At 39.4% G+C, this 23,645-nt stretch overlaps 2 protein-coding genes across 3 annotated transcripts; one reads left to right on the top strand and one right to left on the bottom strand.

The window, feature by feature from the left end:
* Positions 1 to 7,770: 7,770 nt before the first annotated feature.
* ywhag2 (3-monooxygenase/tryptophan 5-monooxygenase activation protein, gamma polypeptide 2) lies at positions 7,771 to 14,342 on the bottom strand. Its single transcript, XM_063493294.1, has 2 exons — positions 14,077 to 14,342; positions 7,771 to 11,042 (listed from the first exon to the last, which is right to left on the bottom strand). Exons 1-2 carry the CDS (start codon positions 14,161 to 14,163, stop codon positions 10,386 to 10,388), a joined length of 744 nt encoding a protein of 247 aa, XP_063349364.1. The 5' UTR covers positions 14,164 to 14,342; the 3' UTR covers positions 7,771 to 10,385.
* A 2,581-nt stretch (positions 14,343 to 16,923) lies between these two features.
* si:ch211-105f12.2 (RIMS-binding protein 2-like) lies at positions 16,924 to 23,216 on the top strand. Of its 2 annotated transcripts, XM_063493296.1 has the most exons (7): positions 16,924 to 17,371; positions 17,728 to 17,796; positions 20,897 to 21,166; positions 21,527 to 21,683; positions 22,042 to 22,163; positions 22,263 to 22,334; positions 22,428 to 23,216. In XM_063493296.1, the coding sequence occupies exons 3-7, from the start codon at positions 20,945 to 20,947 to the stop codon at positions 22,491 to 22,493; spliced, it is 639 nt and encodes a 212-aa protein (XP_063349366.1). In that variant the 5' UTR covers positions 16,924 to 17,371; positions 17,728 to 17,796; positions 20,897 to 20,944; the 3' UTR covers positions 22,494 to 23,216. The 2 variants fall into 2 exon arrangements, with proteins under 2 accessions (XP_063349366.1, XP_063349365.1); XM_063493295.2 differs by lacking the exons at positions 16,924 to 17,371; positions 17,728 to 17,796 and having other exon boundaries at positions 20,783 to 21,166.
* The last annotated feature ends 429 nt before the right edge of the window (positions 23,217 to 23,645 follow it).

Genomic DNA, 23,645 nt, shown 5'->3' with positions numbered 1-23,645 from the left:
ACTCAGAGCCAGCTGCATTTCAGCCTCAGAAACAACAACCCCTGGCTCTCCTCTCCCCGTTAATCTCCTATTCCTATCGCCATGCTATGTTTCACCCCTTCAGACCCAGGCAGCTCCACGTCACCCTCTCTGCCTGTTATTCACCACAACTGACCCCACTGCCCTGCTGTCAGTGGAACTGTACATCCCCTTGAGGCTGCACGGTGAAGGAGGGGGTTTTCTTCTACTTCTCTAAACTGAGGGGAATCCCCTGAGCCCACATACATACTGACTCACTGGCTCAGACACCAAACAGACCCACAAACACTGTAAGGTATAATTTGGCACCAAGTATTTGGCACCTGGAGGGCTAATTGTAATAAAGCAGTGCTGAGTAGAACCTGTTCTAATAAGCAGACACATCAGAAACAGATATTTTAAAAACAACAACAACAACAACAAAAAAAACCCCAATCTAAATTACGTAATAAAAAAATGCAGAAGGCAAAAGACTTTATGAAACGTAGCCAGCCATTTGTGCCTTCAGTCTTTTCTCTCCTCTGCAGGGTGGCAGTGAGCAATGCTCAACTTTTAATTAACCAGGAAGTCAAACTCTTGAGAATAAGAAGGGAGGGATCTCTTTTGTCCTAGGCCAGACAGGCAACATTAACTTAGCATGCATTTTTCAGTGGCTTAGTCCACAAAACAGCCCCCACAAAGCACTGATCTATATTTTGTAGTTACTACCAACAACATTACAATGACATAAGCTGTTAGCCAAATATCTCCTGTCTTGGATAACATTGGTTTATTCATCCAAACTTCTGGGCTGATCTGGCTGTTAAATTGCTTGCTTTTATTTAGATCAGCTAACAGCTAACTACCAAATAACCCTAAACAATTTTTTATTACATTGCTAAGATGCAGCTAAGTGGCTAATCTGCACATATTAGGCCCCAGTCACACAAACTTAAAGACCAGTCAGTGGTTGATAGACGATGATATCTAGTCCCTGGTTGACAAGTGGTTGCTGGCAATCAGGTGAAATTGGTAATAAAGTGGGTGCTGCACTGAAGACCTTCTTGTGATTGCTTTGGTGCCTAGCAAGCTGCCACATACTTGTTTGTAAATGCTTGCAAACCTCTCAGCTAGTGGTAGTGAAACTGAAAAATGCTACCTAAACCAGAAACAGAGAACCTTTGCCTTTACAGAAAAAGTTGTGTCTTATCAATGTAAGTGATACTGTACATTTTAAAAGTCACACTTTTCACAGTGTGAAAAGTGCACAGCATGCAAACGGCGTTGTAGCGTCACCTCCACATCAACTTGTCATTTTACTTATGCTCAGCATTACAGTAAATACACTCTTGTCTGCTGTCGCCGTGGACCTATAACATACATGACTCACAGTACAGAGTGCAACATAATCTGGGACTGTTTTGTCATTCAAACCTCAAATTCAATTCACCTCAAGAATTTGTGATAACTACAGTTTTATAAAGGTTATGTTGAGCCTCATTAACAGGTGACTCGTCAAAATTAAAGTTGAATTTGTTCCTACAACTATAAATAAAAATGAGAAAAGAAATGATACCTGTGTAGTTCCATCAGTCACTTCTTTGAATCCTGAGCTGACTTGAAGGCTCTTTTACTTTGCCACGATTCAATCGCTAAGTGCTGATCAAGCTTGTGGCTGTAAACTGGCTCTAAAATGCCAAAAGCTAAAAGCTGTTCCTTTAATGCCAACTTGAGGCAAATCACTGTCTCGCCAGCTAAAATATGGTCATGGACTTTAAGCTCATAATTTTCTGGCAGCAAATAAGTTAAACAAAATTAAACCAGTAGTATATTAACAGCTTACCTCATGTCATGGACAATCTTCTCTGAGACTCTAAAGGATTTGTTTTTCTGATAGAGCACTCAGAAATGCTGTACCTCACTGGCCTTCAACATATTATTAAAAACAATGAAAACTCACTGTAGCATTAGAACTTGATAACTGGGTAGCCACACTGCAGATTATAAAATCGTGATCTGGAAGAACAACTACACTGGTTAATTTGGTGATTAAAAAGGTTTATTTTTCTCTGGAGAACCAAACGACCATTTGGACCCAGAAATGTCTTTTAAACCAGACTTAACACATGGATGCAAAGAGAGTTCAAAGGAAATGTTGTGCACCAGGAGGTTTTTTTTTTTTTTTGGCTGTTTCATTGGCTGAGCAGCTGCTATAGGTGTAGGTGGTCCAGTATTTTTGTCCATGTAATGAATTTTACCAGCTTTTATTGGAAGTGAAAATTTTATTTTAACTTCCCATAAATTTGTATTTCTGCTAACAAACAATGGATAAATCATTAGGTGGCAACAGACACCAGCACTGCTTTCACAAAGACCAGATTGCTTTCTGTTTCACAACACTGATCGACCTAGTTAAGATAATGCAAACTGAATATCTTCCCAAGTCCCAAAAAGGGCAATCACACAGGAATCAACTAGCACTGACGTGGCAACCAGAGTCCATAGAAAGTCAGTGATAAGGCATCAACCAAAGTTAAACCTTTCTGAACTTTGAGGTAATTGAATCAGCTACTACTGAAAGCAAAATATACCATTCACAAAGTGGTAAATACATTAGAGGTTACTTAGGCAACAGTAGCCTGGAATATCCACTAGTAACAAAGCATCATGCGCAAGTGAATTGCTTCATGTGTAGATGCTCCTTAAAGCCCCTCGTTGCTTTACTTTTGATTCCAATCGCTTAGAGGAGCCTTCTTCGTCTCCTCCATCAGCAGGACCGTATTATTTTTGCCATAGTGCCAGCACACCATTTCACCACCCTGAGAAAATCCAAATGGGAAACCTATCCATTGAAATTATAACTCTACCCTTTGCAGTTGAAGAGAATAAAATGTAAAGCTTAAATAAGGAAGTCTGAGCAAATAGTTATGTTAATGGCTGTAATGTTCCTGAAATTTAAGCCCCTAACCAAACATGCAGACAGCAAATGGACTGGATTAATTTTACAAACTTTTGTTAATAATGCTATACTCTGTAAGTTGAAATAATGCCTTAGTATTAAAAGAAATTGCAGGAAAGCATCTGTAACCAAATAATTTTTTAAAAACTCCAGACAGCAGAGCGCTGTGTACTGCAGCCAGATGGAGAGGTGCAATGTATCTTGGAATGTTTGGGGACGAGTGCTCCCTAAAATAGTCGCGTAAAACCTTCGGCTGAACACTGTGGCACTTTTTGATAAATAATACAAAGTCTAAATGTTAGCCTGAATAATTCATTTTGCAGCAGCCATGCATAACAGCTGTCTCTGTGCCCAAAAGAGTCTGTAGCTTTCTGTGACTTATCATAACGTAATGACACCAGAAAACATAATAGCACAGTAGAATGAACTTCAAGAAAACAGATCAGAGTTGATTGTTTGTATAATCTGTGTTATTTCCAAGCTGTTTTTTAGTTTGCTCGGTTGGGGGTAAAACTGATGAATCAGAGTGTTTTAACCACGGATATGAACTCTTACCACTAAAACAGAGGCAGATAGTCTCTACAGCGGAGGGGCTGTCACATTGATGTCTCTGGTCTACTCACTGTCTATTCACAGGCTGCAGGGAGGCCTATTTATAGATCTGTCTCTGTTCTCTGCTTCTACATCAGTCCCCTCTTTCTCACTATCTCTCTTTTCTCCCTCCTTTTTTACCTCTAATGGGTTGGTATTTCTGGAGCTGTACAGCTATTATCTTCTTTGCATCTTTTGAGATGCAGATCACGTTCAGTTGGATCATAAACTTTTCTAAATCTGACATGTCTGTGCGGTGAACTGCTCAGAAATATATTCTTACTGTGTCTGGCATCGCTGCTGGAGGAAAGTGATTCAATTCAGCATTAATCTAAGGTTTTATTTATTGGTGTTGGGCTGAGAGGTTTCAGCTATGGTCTTTCAGTCTCACATAACCCTTAGTCTTTCCCTATTCTTTTAGAGAATGTCTTAAGTTTTAATTACATGTGTGATGTGCTATTTGTTAGCATGGTGAGGCTGCTGCTGGTTCACAGAGCTGCCACTTCTGTCCCACAGTCCTCAAATGAGCCACGAAAGCTTTGGGGTTTGGCTGATGATGAATGAATGGGTCAACAATGACTGTGAGAAGCATGGACTACAGGTTAACTGCCTTTTAGTGCAGAAATTTGCAGACAGCAGAAAATGCTGCACTCAGTGTAGAGTGCAGCACTGTGAAAGGAAATCAATAGACTGCAACCAAGCTTAGACTTTGTGATGACCTTTTGACTAAAGTCACTGACAGATGTGAGGCCTCAAATAATACAATGTTAATACAATAGCTCTGTTTTCCTAACATCTACAAGGTAGCATGTGAAAGTGCTAATACTCTACTGTTTAGCAGACTTTTTCTTTTTTTTTTTTTCCAACCATGTTTAATATGTTAGATTAGGATTTGGTAGCTGGTATAAATTGCCTTCATAATTTGCTAATTCAGAGCACAGCAAACCAAATATGTCAACTCGTGAACTAGAAGGTCTCATCCTCTTGGGAGCAAGAATAACCAAATGCACCAATGTCATGGTAAACCATCCAATATTCATTCATTCAAAATTGTGGATGAAATAACAATGCCATTTGTGCAAGCATGGCTAGAGACTGGTGTTTTCTTGATGTTTAAGAAAAGTAGTGTAAAACCTTACCTGAGCTAAGACAGACTGGAGTTTCCTGTCAACAAGAAAACCCGCCAATTAATCCCATTCATATTTTAATTGCATTCGTAACTAAAAATATAAAAGTCACGATTATTAGAAAAATCCTTGTGTGCATGTGTTTGCACTTGGCAGCCTCCAGGTACATGTTTAGCAGGTTATCTTTTAAATTAACTTAAGTTTCAGTATTTATATACAGACATAAAAACCCGAATCACCAGTCAAATCTGATAAAAAAAAACTTTTCTGGTCCTGTTAGATTGCTGGAGTTATCAGAGCAAACCTTACCAATCAGTGACTGGCTACAGCAGCCTGTGCCAGCACACCTGTCAATCAAAAGGGTCAACACCCCTAACTTTAAGCCTTAATTAATATTCAAATGGAAAAGGTAAAAAAAAAAATGGTCATCACCAACATGCAATTTAGTGCTGGTTAATTTGGAATTTTAACACGAGTGTCTGTGTGGACTGAGTCTGTTTTAAAGCTGGCCTCAAAGGGTCTACGCCAAGAGCTGCCATTTGTGTCTCTTCTGTGTTTGTTAGCCCCTGAAGTTGCTGCTTTACACATTTAAATGGTTTTGTTCTTGTTCCCATCAAGCATTCTTATTATAATACACCAAATCTCTGTCTGTCTGTCTGTCTGTCTGTTTCTTTGTCCACTAACTCCTATCAGGAATTAAGCAACCACACTTGACACACAGGTAAGTCTTGGGCCACCCAAGGTTCTTATCTATATCATTGTTACGCAGAGAGGTGTGGTGAGGAAAACATCAGACATCACTCTATCTTAACCGAAGTAATTACTTTATTGTCTCTTGCTAATATCTTGCACATACAGAGAGCGACTTCTTAAAATGCCCCCCTATCCATTTCCTGCCAGCTTTAAATACTCTAGAGACCACGCCTTCTCAATTCAGACTGGCCTATAAAAGAGCTGCAACTGAGGCGGGCCTCCTCTTTACAGGAAAAACAAGATGGCCACCACAGAGGCAACCTGTGAACACCTTGCTGCATTAGTGCTTCCCAACAATCATATATATTATCAGGCTAAAATGATGTGTGTGAGTATTTATTTACCTGAAAAATGTTACATACAAAAGAACTGCATTGTTTGTCATTTCATGACAGTAACATTTGATTTACATCCACAAAACTTGCAATATAACGACATATTATAATGCCATCAGGTTGCCTGGCAACCACCTAGAGAGGGGCTAAAATCACCTGTTTAAAGCATTTATGTGCCTACTTTTATAAGGTAAAGCACCTTGTAAAAGCATTGTATTATTTTAACTTCATGGCCAACAGCACAAGCAGGGCAAACAATCCTATACCACAAGGATGTACTAAAAATATCCAAGGTACTGGACACACTGGGAGTGCAGTGCAGGAAGTTTTAGTTATTTTAAGATAGTGCTAGGCTAACTCTTTCGCTTTAATTTGCTGGAAAGAGATGAGAATGGTGAAATATCCTCATCTATCCATAAAACATATAAGCATATTTATAAAATGTCTTTAAATTCAGTGTCTGTACTTTCAGTTTCCTCTTCTATGCGTCACGTACATAATCTAAATAAGTGTGTAGACAGCTACTTCTCTACAACCTTGAAAGAGCTTGTGAAATTCAGAGAGGACAAAAATAACCTGCCCCTATCACTACAAGCCTGACTTCCAAAGTTTATTTTTAATCCGTCATCAAAGATATACATTCTTTTGTATCACCAGAAACGTCTCAGGAAATCTAATTGTGGCCCTCTGTTGATGATAACGATCCAGTGATTTAAAAGACATTTTGATGGCATGACGATGGCTCGATGATACCTAACTGCATCGTCATCCTGGCCTCATCAGGGAAATGATGCTTCCTGTAATGACAGAGCAGTTATCGTAGATGTGGAAGTGATGCACAGTTAAACAAATGTTTCCCGTGCATAGGGTCTTTATAACCTAATGTAAATAACTAATTTAAATGAACATATACGTATGGAAAACTATATGTATATGTATGCAAGTAAAACTATTGAGTTTTATTCAGATTTGAATGAATTTGCCATAAGTGGTGCTAAATTGAATTTGTAGCTACTGGAGATTCAATTACATGTCCATCAGCAGGCCCCAGAGTGTTTTGGGATGCATAATGTCAGCAGCATTTACCAACAACTGTGACACCGGTGTCCCTGAAAGCGTGGCAGTGAGTGCATTGAAGCACCAGCATGAAGATAGGTTGGTGCTGAATCCTAATGCCTCCTGTGCGCTCTGAGCTTTCATTTTTTACAGGATGCAATAGGTACTGGGCTGATAGTGGGGTACTTATTATAGCCCTAGCAACAGGAATGGGATTGGTGACTGCAGAGAGTAAGCTTGTCAGCTATTGGCTGGTGAAGAGGACCTTTCAAAGCAGAGAATTTCATCTCATGAAAGGTTCAGTGCAGCAAGCTGCAGCGAGAGGCTGCAGTCCGAGGGTGGGCGAGCCAGCAGCTTTATCAGCGACATTAATCAGCGTAAGGGTTGACTTTTGGTTTGAAATACACAGATGTGCATAAATGCTCAGATAAACTCGACCTTTGGGTGTCAAAAAATACAACAGGGAGGTGAATTTAAAAGCCTAAGGGATGGTGATTCTCCATCCTTGCCCAACATTAGATGCAGGACTTTGTTTTATTGCTGCGGTCATAAAACCTCTAGTCTTTTCAAGAAATATTCTTTGATCTATGGCCTAATTTAGTTCATGATTAGCAAAGCGGCCTGAAAAAGAGCCTCATGTAAGACATACTGCAGTAAGCTGTATGTGCTGGCAGCATCTCTGCACTGCAGCTAATACAGACTCCATCTCATAAGTTCAGCACATGGAACAGCACAGTTGCATACAGTACACGCACACTCACCAAGATATGGATGCAAACACTTGCACATACCACACACACACCAGTTATGTGACCCACAAAAGGTTATATAAGGTCAAACTGGTTTCCTGTATTAATGTGTGATCAGAAATGTTGAGTATCGGAATGAAAAAGAATGAGCTGTGGTGGTTTTGGCATGAGTGTAACAGACAAAAAAAAAAAAAATAGAATAATACTGATAAACAAATAACTTTAATGGGCAACAGATGGCAACCAAAAATTCCTCAGAGGATACAGTTTGTACTGTTTTCAGTAATCAACCCCTGACCCCCAACTCGGACTAATTTGCAGCAGCTCAACTCTTTTATTTTTAATCAAATTTGTAATTTATCTGTAATTTCTGCATGTTTTCATGTCACAAAAACAAAGATCAACTGCCAAATAATGAAAACTTAAAAAGAAAAACACAAAGCACTGGGAAAATAAAACAAATTAATTAAAAAAGGGAACACAATGCATGTTTTCTTGACAATGAGTGAAAGTCTTTCAGAAATATCCAAACAAAAATAAGTGACAAAATTCCCTTTCTACTCATTTCCACACACAACACTTAAAAATTAGAGCAAAGGACTGAACTCCATTTTAATATCGGTGACATGCGTGAGCAGTTGTGCCGATTAGGATTTCATGCTTTTCAAGTGGCGAGCTTTTCAGCGTCGTCAACTTTTAAACTGCGTTAAAAATAAATCAAAGCAGCTGTGACATAAAGTGTGAGCTCATGGAGGCTGACTCATGATGGTGACATAACTGGCATACATGAACAAGGTTGTATGACTGACCTTAAGGCTTTAGGTTTCTCTCTCAAGCCGTCACATCTGAAATAAAAAAGGTCTCTCAACCTGCCATGCATTAAGAAAAAACTAAACTTCCATCTGTGTGACTATATTAATACTCTAAAGAACTAGCAGCATTGTGACTGTAAACCCGTTCAGCAGCTTTCTGTCTTCTTAAGCAGCTTCTAAGTGTTTATTTAAAGTTTGTTCTGAAGACGTGTAGTCGCTAATCGATAACCAACACTAGCGAACTGACTGTGCTCTCCCTGCGACTGTTGGTGATGATTATTCATACCCATGTGCTGTACAGACAGCAGAAATGTGAAAATGAGAAAACACTGAAGGGAAAATATTATCTTTCACACATCCTTGCAGGAAAGTAAAATACTGGCAGATAAATCCTTTTTTTTTCCCCATTAAAGGTCAACTTGCAAACGAGGCATCTTAAATAATGCAGGCACGCACAAAAAGAAGCCAGGGCACAAAACAATAGTGAAACATTTTTTTCCTATGAAATGGTTTTCCTTAAGAACAAATTTACTTATGGGTGACGATACAACAATACACTAGACCACCACGGAAATGGTGCATGTATAATTTAGTCATATTTTTTTTATTATCATAGCTATTATTTCGGTTCTTGTGCAACTGCTACATAATGACTCACATTCAAGATATTTTGTCACTCAGGAACAGCTAAAAAGTATAAAAACAAACAAACAAAAAAAATGTATACTGTCAGAAATAAAATATGGTCCATGTCTGTGAATTCATAACAGAAACATTGAGCTTGGAAATTTCACCATTATTAAAACTGGATAGCATGACAGAAAAAAGTACTTAAATACTGTTCAAAGAACAAAATATATCATAATCATACTTCAATGTGACAAACACCAGCTGATAAGATTAGGTGATCACTGGTGGGTTTTTATCTTCCTTTTTTTTTCTTTCATTAACAAATTAAAATACACATATTGCATGTCACTATAGCAACGCCCATTACAGGTCAATTTTTACGATCAGCATTTTGGTATAGCAAATCAAAAACCATAACAAAATGAAATAAATTAGAAATCAACATCAGACAAAGCCTGTTTTTCTCAATCATATGAATACTTAACACCCACAGTATAAGTTAATAAAGTCAAGCTACTGTATATAAATACATCACCGGCATGCACAATATTGATTAATCGATATTATTGTTGTCATCATCTTACACTGAAGAAACAGTATAGTAGGCAAGTGCATTTAATAAAACAAACACAGAAGTAAACCACAAACTCTGAAGCTGCTTTTATTTTGTATTTTTTGTCATTTTTTTCGTTTTATTTTGTTAAGTCTCTGCCTTTTAGTAATCTTCACCTCCAAAAGAATCGATGGTTCCAGCGACAAAACGGACTAATAGAACGAGGGGAATTAAATTTAACTAACCAATCCTCAGACATTTTCACTCCCATCTAATTTAACCTCTAAAATTTGGGGGACTTGACTGGTTTAAAACTTTCTCTTTGTTTGCTAGTGTGAGTTTAAAGCATCAGTGGCTTTCAGGGCTCTTTCTCTTACGTAGACTACTACTGGAACCAATGCAAACTAGTTTTGTGAGGCATTCCCATTCAAGCATTTTCTCTCTCAAGTGACTCAAATGCATCTCTATCACGCAAAAACCTAACTAAGCAGCTTATCTTGACAGAACAAGTTCAGTTCCTACGCCAGTGTGAGGCTGCCATTTCAATCCAACAACAACCACTTCAGGCTGATTGACTGACATATCAGTGGTTTTGGCAAATGTCAAAGAGAAAATCAAGAAGACGGAGGCCCCTTTCAACTGTATATATATTTCTATATATATTTAAACTAAGATTTAACCTCCACTCTCACCTCTCTTTTGATTCTTTTCTTTTAACACATGGAAAAATAAAGAACTGCTGCTGCGGTAGTATCATCGGCAAAAGCGGCTGCCAAAGTCCACCGGCCCTTCATATTTTTTTTTTTCGAAGTGCGGTTTCTTTTTAATTGTTGCCCTCCCCTCCCTCGTCATCCTGCTGGTCACTTGTCCACAGTGTCAAGTTGTCTCGGAGCAGCTGCATGATGAGAGTGGAGTCTTTGTAGGAGTCCTCGTTGAGGGTGTCGAGCTCAGCGATGGCGTCGTCGAAGGCGGTCTTGGCCAGATGACAGGCCTGCTCGGGGGCGTTTTGAATCTCGTAGTAAAACACAGAGTAGTTGAGAGCTAAGCCCAGGCGGATGGGGTGGGTGGGCTGCATGTGCTCTTTGCTGATCTCGTGAGCCTCGTTGTAGGCCTTCTCCGAAGACTCCACCACGGTGGCCCTCTTCTCTCCCGTGGCCACCTCAGCCAGGTATCGGTAGTAGTCGCCCTTCATCTTCAGGTAGAACACCTTGCTCTCGTGCTGCGTGTCGCTGCAGTTCTTGATCAGGAAGTTGTCCAGGAGGTTGAGCACATCCTGGCACACGGCCTCCAGCTCCTTCTCAATCTTCTCCCGGTAGGCCCGCACCATCTCAATCTTTTTCTCATTGCCGTCAGCTGAGGTCTTCTGCTCAATGCTGGAGATCACCCTCCAGGAGGAGCGACGGGCGCCCACCACGTTCTTGTAGGCCACAGACAGCAGGTTCCTCTCCTCATTGGACAGGGCTTCATTCAGCTCTGTTACCTGGAAGAACAAGAAAAAGAAGAAGAAGCAGATGGACTGTTAAATAACAGCACCAGACTACATTCACTTTGTGGAAAAAAAAAAAGTTAAAGCAAGAACATTTCATCCAAGAAACAATGCTCAAGAAATCAGTAATATGATTTGGTAAAAAACGACAAGGCTGTTGCTGTTTAATGGTAGCATCTTCTCAAAACAGGGTGATTTTGTGCTCTTTATTGGTTTGTAATGGAAGCATAGAACTCCATGAAATTTTAAATTTTACAGACTAAACAAATGCAGAGATCAACCAATAACAAAAACAGCTGTTAGTTGCAGTCCTAATTGCCACAACTCAAGCTTCTTTTGCATGAAATAACCTGAGTTAACGGGGCCATCCACAGCAAAGAAGATGAGCAATATTTCACATGTCATGTGCAATTCCAGTTTCCATGGCAATCCATTCATTTAGTGCACCAGTAGCTTCAGCTGCCACGTGGACAGCTAATGCTAGTTAGTGAGAAATGATATTCAAGATAGTTGGCAGCAGTGGGGGGTTGGGAGAGGAAAGGAGGACTGGAGATGGCTAAAATGTTCCCACGAGCACTCAGGGGCAGCTGCACTGTAAATGAAAACCATCACTGCTCAGGCGGTTCACATGTCCCAGTGACCTTCTCCCCGACTGAAACTGACCTTTTTACCTGTCTAAAACGCCACACGGTGACATCACTCTGAGTTAGGCTGTTAAATTGAGATTTTGATGAATCCGAATGCTAGCCGGGCAGTCCTTAAAGAGACTGGGTTATGTAACTCAAGGCTTTTGTATTGGAAACGTAGTTTGTGCTGGAACATGGCCTCTTGCAGATCAATAATCGGTACGAAACATGGTGCTTAGGCTTATCATAACCTTTCACCAAGAAAAGATAAAAAGAGCTTCTTGCAATTTTTTTGCAGGTTTTACTCAAAAAGCTTTTCGTTTTGTGCAAACATTTCTCCTGAGCAGATCTGACATTCTCTGCTCAGGCAGAGGGGCACAAACATGGCGCAGACTCGCTGATATCACAGCGATGGAGAGCAAAGCTCTCAACTCATAGGGATTGAGTAGCCTTTGCTCTGCTTGTTCAAAACTGTCTCACAAACCCAGTGATACCATCAGACTGCAGATGAAAAACACACGAAACAGTCAAATGAGGTAGATTACTGCTAATCTGATGACTCAACCTATGTGGGGGATTTTTGTTGTAAAAAGAAAGGAAACAGGTCACTGCTCTAATTATTGTGATGCTTCCAACTGGAACTACACTAGTACACTATATAGAAGTATAGTTATACTATTATATATGTACAAAATAAAACAAATACCTCATTGCTGATGACATGGTCATAAAACAAGACAAGAACAACCGAGGTTGATACAGAGTTATCAATCAGTCGTTTAAATGTTTTATTAGGCAAAAATGAGATCAGCTGTGAAAAGAGTTCTGTGCCAGTTCTGTCTTTTGGGCTGTCGATCAGCACTGGTCTGGGAAACTTTTGAAGGGCATTTCTTGTAATTATTCACATTTCCGCCTACATTTTTCATGAGGAACACAACGGTGACAGCCTATCATTTGTCTTCTCTGGCTGCAATGGCGAGGGATTCCCTTCGATTAGAGAGGGAGAGTACACACCCCTGCAAAAGGGCCCACTTTGGACCGCACTGACATGGCAAATTGCTTAAAGAGAAAGGAATCCCTCCCCTGCACGCACATCATCCCACCTCCTGCAACCAGAAACCCTCGATGACAAGCGCTCCACCGGGACTCAACCCATCTCGCATAAGGCAAAATGTTCCTCATTTTAAAAAGTGTGGGATGATTTTAATCCGTGTGTGAGCTCACGGACGCTGTGCTGAGACTCCTGGGATGCTGCTGGTTCCAGTATGAGCTGGTGTGACACAGCAGTTTTTTTTTTTTAAACCTGCTACTGAATCCACTTCCCAGAATTTCTTAGGGGGGCAGAGAGACAAAAAAAGAAAAAGGCAGACAAAGGCTCTGTCCTCAGCACCATCCATTAAGAGCTGAGAAAGCTACAGTGAGGCAGGTCAGCATGTCATCTTCTTCACATCAAATATTACACCATTAACCAGGGTCATTAACCCAAAATGGCATTAAAATGCTACCAGATATCAGCCCTTGACACACAAGCAGCATGCACAGAAGGTGATATGTGACAAATAAAGTAATAAATAGGAAGGAAATTCCTGTAATCAAATCTGACCACACTGACTCACTGCAATATGACAAAGAATATTCTAGAGAGATTCTGCTGCCTCCTACGTTTGTTTGGAGGAGAGCGTTTAGTTTTTGGAAGCTTTTTCTTTGTCCAAAGCAATCATGCTCCAATTTATCCTCCAAGCCTCGAGTAGAAACATTAAAATGATCATTCTTATTGTTTAAATTTATGTGACAAAGAGAGACGAGAGGAGGCGGCGGAGGAGGAGGAGAAGAGGACGAGGAGGAGGAGAAGGGGGGGCAAGAGCAGTTGATAGGCTTTTTCCGAGCAACCTCACATGGCTCCCAGCAGCAGAAGCTCTTAGAAATTCAGCATAATGGAGGAAGGGGAGGTGTGGTAGTGAAAGAAGGGGAGAAAAAAAAGGAAATCAGCAAATGTGTCAGAGCAGAGCCGTTCCACCATTCGAGTCTCTTCTTAGCCTGAGAGTGAAAGCTCGGGCCTGCATGCGTTTCATTGTAACGCGCCCTCAATGAGCGGCACGGCCGATAGAAAGGCACCGCCCAAGGAGGAGCCGATTTGGACTGGAATCAGAAAAAAAAAAGCCTCTGAGCTGTCAGTGAACTGGCGACAGGACAATAAACACACTGAACGTTATTTCAGAATGACCCCCAGATGTAGTGCTGTAATATCGAGAGCCAGTTGTAACCGCAGCTTTACAGCTGACGAGATTTCAGGGCGAGCCTTTACGCAAACGCAGCAGCTTTACACCGATATTCACGCACATGTAAGCCACAGTTATCATCTTTCTTTTTTTGTATTTTACTGTTATTTTGAATTGACTTACCGATTTCATAGCAGCTGCCATGTCATCATATCTCTCAGCCTGTTCAGCCAGCCTGGCTTTCTGCACCAGCTGCTCGCGATCAACCATTTTTCAGATGATATTTGGTTGCTTTGTCGAGCTGCTCTACGTGAAGTTTGGGGAAAGAAATGACTGAAATTTTAAATCGCAATGCAGTGAAATCCTACGCGAACCTAATGCTGCAGCTGTTCCCTGCTGTCTGTCTGAGCTCCGTGCAGACGGGACACCCTCTCCTCTCTCCTCGCTCCCTCCCTCCCTGCCTTTCCTCCTCCTTCTCCCCCCTCCTCCTCCTCCTCCTCCTCCTCCCCCCTCCTCCTCCTCACACACACACACACTCTCCCCGGGCTGCGTCATCACTGGGAAAGGTGGGTGTCTGTGCCAATGATGTAACACTCCATACATGGGAAGTAGAGGGCCAGGCCTGTGGGGATGGATGGATGGGAGCAAAGGTGAGCTATAGATGAATTATGGGAAATGGGGTCCCCAGCAGAGCGACAAAAAGGCCTACCTAAAGCATAGACTGTATAAATGATGGACATACCGCGGTGACGTCACCCACCGGTTTTGAACTGTTATGTTAATGTTTCGGATCCAGTATAGTGACCATACTTGGATGAGAGGGTGGAGTGCAGCTGTATCTTGCATCTTGACATCACACAGCTGAGGCCATTGTATTGCAAGCATAGACAATATAAAAGATGGGTGTAGCTTCTGGGACTGAAAAGTGAAGTCATTGCAGTGCCTTAAACTGCATTCTTTTTAGAGGCCTCCAGGGTGCGATAGCTTTGGCTGCAAAACAGAAGCCTACAAAAGAAAAACCCAGCCCTTTGCCCTAAACCAGGGGTGTCGAAGTCCAGGCCTCGAGGGCCGGTGTCCTGCAGGTTTTAGATAATACCCAGGGTCAACACACCTGAATCATATGATTAGTTCATTACCAGGCCTCTGGAGAGCTTCAAGACATGTTGAGGAGGTAATTTAGCCTTTAAATCAGCTGTTTTGGATGAAGGGCACATCTAAAACCTGCAGGACACCGGCCCTCGAGGCCTGGAGTTCGACACCTGTGCCCTAAACTAAGCAAAGAGAACACTTTTCCAGTGAGTTTATTGGCACAGTCACTTGTTTTGGGTCATACTTATAAAAAAATTAAGTCCATTTTGAAAATTCTGGTCATTCTTAGTGTCAGAAAGGTGGGACATCCAGGTTACATTTATTGACAAGCCATTAACCAGTGAGTACACAGGTTCACAGCCTTGCTTGTTAGCCTTAATTTCAGCAAACATGACTTTAACATTATTATGTAGACACTATTTTTTAAGTCAGTTTTATAACTCCAAAGGTTTGTGATGTATACACTGCATCCACACTTCGCCATCTCTGCACTAAATGCTCGATCCAAACACAGACTGTCTATAAAGATGGATTTATCCACTATATTCACATGACCCTATTATTTTGAACTTTCCATTTTGAAACCTTAACGTTTCCATTTTGGCCTCCTTTATTTGCCAGCTGTTTAAGATGGTCAGAGCCTGAAGTTACCATATTTGGACAAGTTGCCAGCCAAAGTTAGCCAGCTTGGTTAGAAAGTGCTGTTCTTTGAACCAGTAACTTCCAAGAAAGCTACACTATATATCAAATAATCACATTTCAAAGCTCCAAACATAGTAAAGAGGTCTTTCAAAGAAAAGGGTATTTTAATATGAGTGACACCATACAGAACAAAGCAGGCATCACTGATAACAGATTGCTTTTATTCAGTCAGGCACAACATGAAAACAAGGAGATGAGGCGGAGGTGGGTTGCAAAGCAGCTTGTAGATGCACAATAGGCAACTGTAGGCAAGATAAATCAGTAAAGCTATCACTGTAGGTAGGTGTAATTACATTTGTGGTCTGGCAGGGAGGGTGGTCACCATGACACAGCATCGTAATGACTGATGACATTGCTCACTGGCCAATTCTTCCCCCAAGGAGAGGAAATACCTCAATAAAGTGTAGTAAGAGGGAGATTCAAGCATAAAAAAAAGCTTTGCAAAGTTCCAATCAAGGGAAAAAGCATATCAAGCTCTCCAGTATTCATCTTATTTATGTTTAATACAGGATGAAATGCCCTCATGACCGCACTCACATTGGTAGAATATGGACAGTAACTACACTCACCTACAAGGCAGCATGATAAAGTGCCTTTAAATAAAGGAGATGTAATGCAGTGCCATATGAGCTGCTGTTGTAATTATGGGGGAGGGATGAAGAAGAAGTGGAAAAGATGTGATCCATTGTGCCTCTAACATAAGTGCAGAACTGGGTGCTATTTCAAGTAAGTAAAAACACGATTAGTGATTATTAGGGAGCTGTCACGTGTGAGAGAACATGATGCCATGATGAGTGCTCTTGCAGTGAACGAACACAAGGTGAACAGCCCTTCTGATGAAAAACAAGAAATGCCATGCCCTTTACAATGCCCTTATGTTGGACTGGTCTGACCATTATGGTAACAATTACACCCTTAAAACTTTTTTTTGTTGTTGTAGTTGGCATTTATTAATGTAGCTTACAAACCACGCCAGTACAACTAGTGGTTTGCCTTTATAAGTCTCTCTTCTCTTTTGGTCTATGCAGCTTTTTTCCAGTTTAAAACATGAATGACACAATACAGAACAAAGACGGGAACAAATACTATCAGGTAGTAATATTTACCTGATAGTATTTTTTTCGACAATATAGAAAAGATGCACCATCTCTGCACTACAAGCATAGCAGTTCAACAGCATTCTCTTAACCTACTATTTTTTGATAGTTTTATTTGTAAAAGTGTTTAGTGGACATCCTTCTCTCAAAATGCTGTTACAACTTTTCATCTTGAATTAATCTACACTTATAAAGAGGGAGATTAGCTCTGGGTTACCCAGTGGTGATAGATAGATAGATAGAGAAAAATGATAATAATACAAACAGATTTGCAGAATCTAACAAGAGACAGGCTTTTTTTGTCCAAAGGTTGAATCAAAAGCTGCAAAAGCGAGGGCTTAATGAGAAAGCTCACGTTTAAGGTTTTATAACCTTCATCCATTTTCTTAACAACTTAACCAAATTAGGATTGGAGCCAGCTCTCAGGCCAAGAGGCAAGGAACCATTCCACACAGGGCAAACATAGAAAAACAGACATAATTTACAGTCACATCCAACCCTTCTGCAAATTTATAGTCAGTCACTAACTAACTTAACCATATCTCTTGGTCTGATGCACAGGGAAAATACCGGGAGGCCCGAGCCATGGGGTAAGTTCAAACCAAGAACCTTCTTGCTCTGAGATGATAATACTAACCCCCGTTATGCCACCTGCTTTGATGGTTTCTGTTTTATGGTTATAAGGTACTGACTTATTATAACAGGATAAGGAATTCCATTTTATTTCATTTGTGAGTGCAATCCAAAACTTCTGACAGAATATCGCAGAAAGTTGATTCTGCTCTTTTACATAAACAGGAAAACCATGTTCACATTAGACAAAATCAAACTTTTCTCTCAATGAATCAATGTTGACCCTAAAGTTCTCCTAGCTTATGTGCTGACCCTACCATTTGCTAATGACCTAACCTAGCAGCTAGCCTACTAACCTTTACTTGCTTTGCAGCTAACATCAATATCAGATTCCAATCAAGGAGACTGGGTCACACCTGAAATGACTGGAGCACACAGCTAAGTGAGTATTGTAAACACACACTCATTTTACATATAAAATGCACTAAATTGTTGTATTTTGCTACACTGGTAAAAGTATTAACAAAATAAAGAGTGGTTTGCCAAAATTATGATTTTAATTACAGCAAGCTCTCCACACTTGAATAAAAGAAGGGCACTAAATAGTTCTGTTGATATTAAGTACAAGTTTTATATACAAACATTATCAGAATAATTATAAAGCAGTGTAAGAAATAAATGGCCCAAATTGTATGTAAGCGAGTATGAGGTGAAACATTTGTGAAAGACTTAAAACATATACAATTGTAGTGAAGGCTTTTCAATTATTTAATTACAAGAGTTATTAAAGGATATACATGAATACCAGAGGGGGAAAAAATCTGACTCTCAATAGTTATTCGGATGCTTTAAGTACATTTATATGCAATTTAGAGTGATATGCATTTATAAGGACAGCAGTTCTTATTATAGGTGTCTGTGTATGTACCTATAACTCAATATGTATCTAAAACTTTGATGTCACATGAATTTGTTAAACTGAGTAATTTTACGGCAGACTCTTTATTATACTTAGAAACATGCAACAGCTCCCTCTTCTGGGCAAACATAAAAAATGATAAGAGAACAAGAATGAGAAATGTTTTCAATTTGTTGCTCATTGAAACCAAGAGTAATTTTTGGAACCTGCTTTATTAAATCCTTTAAGAGGTCTCAAGCCTGTGACTTTGGAGCCACATATGGGCACATGTGGCCCCCTCCAGGGGTGAGTGGTCAGTTTGGCTAAATGAACTAAATGATGTTAGCAAGTTGGTGTTTTTTCTTTTATATTTTTGTTATACAAACAATGAGTTTAATTCAAAATTTAATACAAAAATGACCTAATCTTAGGCATCCATATATTTTTCTTCATTCCTTATTTATTTATTTCAATCTATTTATTTATATCTTTAAAGCTACATAAACTTGGCCTATACATCCTAATAAATATTTTTCCATCTATTAGGATGTGTAATGAGAAAAAAGCAAACAAATTTCATTATTGTAGTTACATGATTTCATAACTGCAAGAAAAATGGTAGTATTCTAGTGAAAATGCAAAAATAATCCAAACCAAATCAAAAATGAAACCTACTAATCATACATAGCCCTCTGCAGAGTAGTGGGGTGTGGTGAAAGTTTAATCCTTTAAACTTTAAATGTTGATATGCTGATTTATACTGAATAGACTGCACCAACTCCCTGAACCTGCTTTACACATCCATGTAGATTTTTCTAATTAATAATTATTAAAAAATGGTTCTTTTGTTAGTTAAGAAAACAAGATTCTGCCACATATCACCAAGTCAACCCAGTCCCTGGGTCCAGATTTGTTTTTGATCATTTCTTGATAACAAGAAGGTGATGTCTACCAACATTTCTTATTTCAGTTTCATGTGTATTTGTCAAGTTATGCTCTATTTCTTATTGGGAAAGAATCTATGTTAGGGCTAGCTTTATCTCTGGTAAAGATTTCATCTAAAACTGTCTGTGGCTTTTCCTTAGCTGATCATGCTAGCAAACAGATAAACAGACAAACTAATCATATAATCTTTTGGAAGCAAGTAACAGAACCTGAATCATTTAACTCAAAAATAATCAAAGATGCTAATTGGAAAGCCTGCTTGGCTCATAATTTAAGAACAAAATGATCCAAAAGAGCAAAATAATAAAGAGGGCATATGAGAACAAATGACTGTCTGAATGAAAACTGACTTTTGAAAAGCCTAACTAACAACTGAAGAAGACAAAAAGCAGTGAGTGCACATGTTCGCTGGTTCTTCTTCTAATCATCAACATTAAAACACAGATTTTGTCTCTCAGCAGTAAAATTGAAACATAATTGGTCACCAGTTTAGCTCATCTGGTTGAGCTGCAAACCCAAATGCTGAGGTTTGAGTCCATCCGAGACCATTTTTTGCATTTCACCCTCTCTCTCTCTCTCTCTCGCTTCATTCCTGTTTACTTTCTACACTGTCCTGCCAAATAAAGGTGAGACAAAATAAATCAGATGGGGAATAATGGGAAAATGAGGGTTGAGTAACCTAAAGTAATGAATAGTGGCAGTTAATACATAAAGAAAGATAATATTCTTCAGTCTTTACAGAAAATCATTTCTCAAAGTCCAAAACATACACAAACAAAAAAACAAAAACTGAACAAAATTAATGAAGTGAATAAAATCAACAACACCTGAAGCTACTCAGCCTCAACTTCCTCAGATACAACTTTCAGTTATTCAAACAGCATAGCGCCAGTTAATGGTTGGAAGAGTAAACAGCAGCAATGGCTCAGATGTGTTTTCAGTTTTTGCCTTACCATTTTTCAATAAACACACAGATGATTGATAATCTCCTCTGCTGGAGGAGATTATCACCTGCGGACTTGGCCACAGGTGAAGACAGGAAGTGTCGACTTTCAGTGATGAAAACTGGGTCATGTCAGGAGGAGGAGGAGCAATAAGACGAAACAAGAAAACAAGGCTACTTCCTTAACTGAGCAAAGCTTGATAGTTTAAGGAAGCAGAGCCACATATACACTATACACTCGACACTGTACACAACCAGCCACACTGAACTATTCACACTCACACTGATAAAGGGCTTTGTTCTCCAACCAGAACCATTGTTTTACTTAAATAAAATAAGTTGCAACACTTCAGAAGAAAACCAGAGCAACCAGATAAAATCCACCAGTACCTCTGGCGAGGCCTATGAGACGAGGACCAATGCAAAAGAAAGTGTATAAAAGAAAATAAATAGTACGAACAGAACTACAGTTAAACGTATCTATGTGTCATTAAGAAATATTTTTTAAAAAGGTCTGTTTTCTCTACTTTTGTACTTCTCCTTTCAAGTATATTTGGAAGCATTTTTGCTTTTCAAATATCTGCATTAAAACTAAAGTTATTTCATCTTGTGCTCCCGTTACTTTGCACACAGTGCAGTTTGGCAGTGCTGAACTAATGAATCTATCTACTTGCTTCAAAGAGGATTACTGTTCCTTGTGCTTAGCTTAGTTACCTCACATTAGGTTGAGGCTAAGGAGAGGTCTGCTGTCTACAGTGGCCATCTGTCTGCCAGGTGGACAGTCGAGCACTCACTTTGCTGTAAATGGAGACAAGGCTCGAGTTGGATGTTTTGATATACCCAGATGAAGTAAGGATCGCTACTCCGGATGATCTCAGGGACTGGGAGCTGGAAACTGCGAGCCAGGTGTCCATACCCACCGTCCGGCTCTTTGTTGCACTTTACCCGTACAACCCGGCTGCCATGTCTCCAAACCACGAGACAGCTGCAGAAGAGCTGCCCTTTGTGCCAGGCCAGATCATCAAGGTAAGATTAAGTGTAATTTCATGCACTGTGTACATTGTTACACCGAAGCGCTTCTCTGTGTTTGAGTTGCGTTTCATCTCTTCATCAGTTCAAAATGTTCTTTGAAAGAACCTATAGTGTTTCCTGTTTGTGCTGGAGTCACGACAGTTAAATGTGTAAGAAGACAGGAGCTTTTTTTTCTTCATTTCCTGTCACCTTTTTCATCTGATTGATGTGATTTACTGCCTTTTTTCTCTGAATCTGTCTGCTGCTGCATCATATAAATACAGACAAATACATGTATGCAATAAATACACTCTTTTATTCAGAAACCAAGCCTAAAGTTATAAAAGTAACTGCTGGTGCTGGTTTTTTTTTTAGGTTACTGGAGACAAAGACGCAGATGGGTTTTATCATGGCGAGTCTGGTGGGCTTTCTGGGTATGTGCCAAGTAATATGGTGGCTGAGATCCCCGTGGATGATGAGTATCTGAAGCATCTACTCATGCAGCAGGGATTCCTCCCCGTGGACCACACAGGTATTAGCCTGTTTACTGTAACACGCTGGCAAAACAGTAATGCTGGGGTAACTGAAGTATAATTGAAAAACAATTATTGTGGTATAATTTGGAACGAGGCCGAACAAATAAGTCTCTGGGTGTTCAGATATTATCTGTGAAAGGATGTTTGCAATGAGCTCCTCCCTACAGGAAGTTTACAACAGATATTAGGACAAATAACAGTGAATAAAATTATCACTCATGTCGCTTAGAAATGTGAATGCAAAATTTACTAATTGTAAAAATATGACACTACCACCGTCACTACGTGGAGTGTTTGTTTATCCCCTATGTTAGCATGAAAGCTTCATTGGGATGTTTGCTTTTTGTACTGCAGGCATGTCTCTAACACCAGACCTGAGCGATGTCACCAGTATCCCTGACAGTGGGGTTGTTAGACGAATGGTAGCCTTATTTGACTACGATCCATGGGAAAACTCACCCAACATGGACAGTGAAGTAAGCACCGTGAAGTAACATTACCATATATTATATATTTAAAATATCAAGATTAATCTACTGTTTTACAAACTGGTTTTGACTTTCTGTGTCTTACAGGCCGAACTCGGCTTTCGTTCGGGAGATATCATATATGTTTTAGGTGACATGGATCAAGATGGGTTTTACTATGTAAGCATCATCCTTGCACTTACAACACAGTGACTGGTGTTTAGTTTTCATACTGATGTCTGTACAGAAGCTAAACTTTCATTTCAACTTCAGGGAGATCTTCACGGACAACGAGGTTTGGTTCCATCAAACTTTCTGCAGCTGTTACCCTGGGATTAGAAGAAAATGCACGCTAAGCTGTTTGCTACAAATGCCAAGTCACAGACGCAGTGAGAAACCAGAAGTTTCTATGTAAAATATGGCTAAAAGGACACTTCATATATCAAAAAATAGTTTATTTTATTTTTATATTCTACTAACTGCATCTGTTTTAGACTGAAAGTAAGCAGCTAATGAACCCCTCTGTTAGTATCAATAAGAATGCTCAAAACTAAAAAGAGTTCAGGCTTTTGTTTAAATGTTTCTTTATTGAAATAACAGATACTTACAAACCCTTTGATGCAAAAAAAACCAAAACAAAAAAAACCAAGAACAACAAAAAAACAGAATATTTACAATAATGCATATTTGGAAAATTACAGGTAAAAGCAATTTTTGCTTTAGGCGCTTTCACAAAAACACAAGAACTGACTTGCTAAATAAATTACCTGATGGGAATGGATAAATTATTTTAGCCTTAATAATACACAATTTACAGATTTCTTTCTCCCCAGTGTTTTGATATAGTATTTCCATTTTTTTTGCCTTATGCCCTGTGTATATATTTTCTATCACTGGCTTATTTCATACAAGTTATTTAAAAAGAAAAAAAAAACTTTTTGAATTTTGCAGCAATTTTTTTGTAAAAATAAAGAGACTCTTGTTATAAATGAAAAAAAGTTTTAATCATGTTACAAATGTAAGAGCTGTAGTTAAACTGAAAATAAACTGTCCTAATTCTTACTTTCCTTCTTACTTTCCTTACCTGGTTTTTCTTTTTAATTATGGACCTTGTTTTAAAAATTGACATTCAGTTCTTTTCTTCTCTGGTTAATACATTTGTTGTAATAAAAAGAAATACAAAATTTATTGGTTAAAATAACAGAGAAGTTCAGCAGGTTTTCAAATGTTCACACAGTCGGTCTGGTTTCTTCTTTTACTTTCCTCTGCAGCAAACAGTATACTCATCCATAAAGTAGGAAACACTACACTGTGTAGTAAAGTTTAGTAGTGCTTTCTACTTTATGGGTGACAACACTGTACATCAAGTAGCTTCTGGTCGATCCACCGCAAATACTGAAAACTGAAGGTTAATAAAAGGCAAGGCTTCACAAACTGAACTGAACACACAAGCAAAATCCACGTTATCATTCTTTATAAAAAGAAAGAAAA

The sequence above is a fragment of the Pelmatolapia mariae genome, linkage group LG14 (genome assembly GCF_036321145.2).
Source record: "Pelmatolapia mariae isolate MD_Pm_ZW linkage group LG14, Pm_UMD_F_2, whole genome shotgun sequence".
Lineage (NCBI taxonomy): Eukaryota > Metazoa > Chordata > Actinopteri > Cichliformes > Cichlidae > Pelmatolapia > Pelmatolapia mariae.
This window is presented reverse-complemented; position numbering and strand designations above follow the sequence as displayed.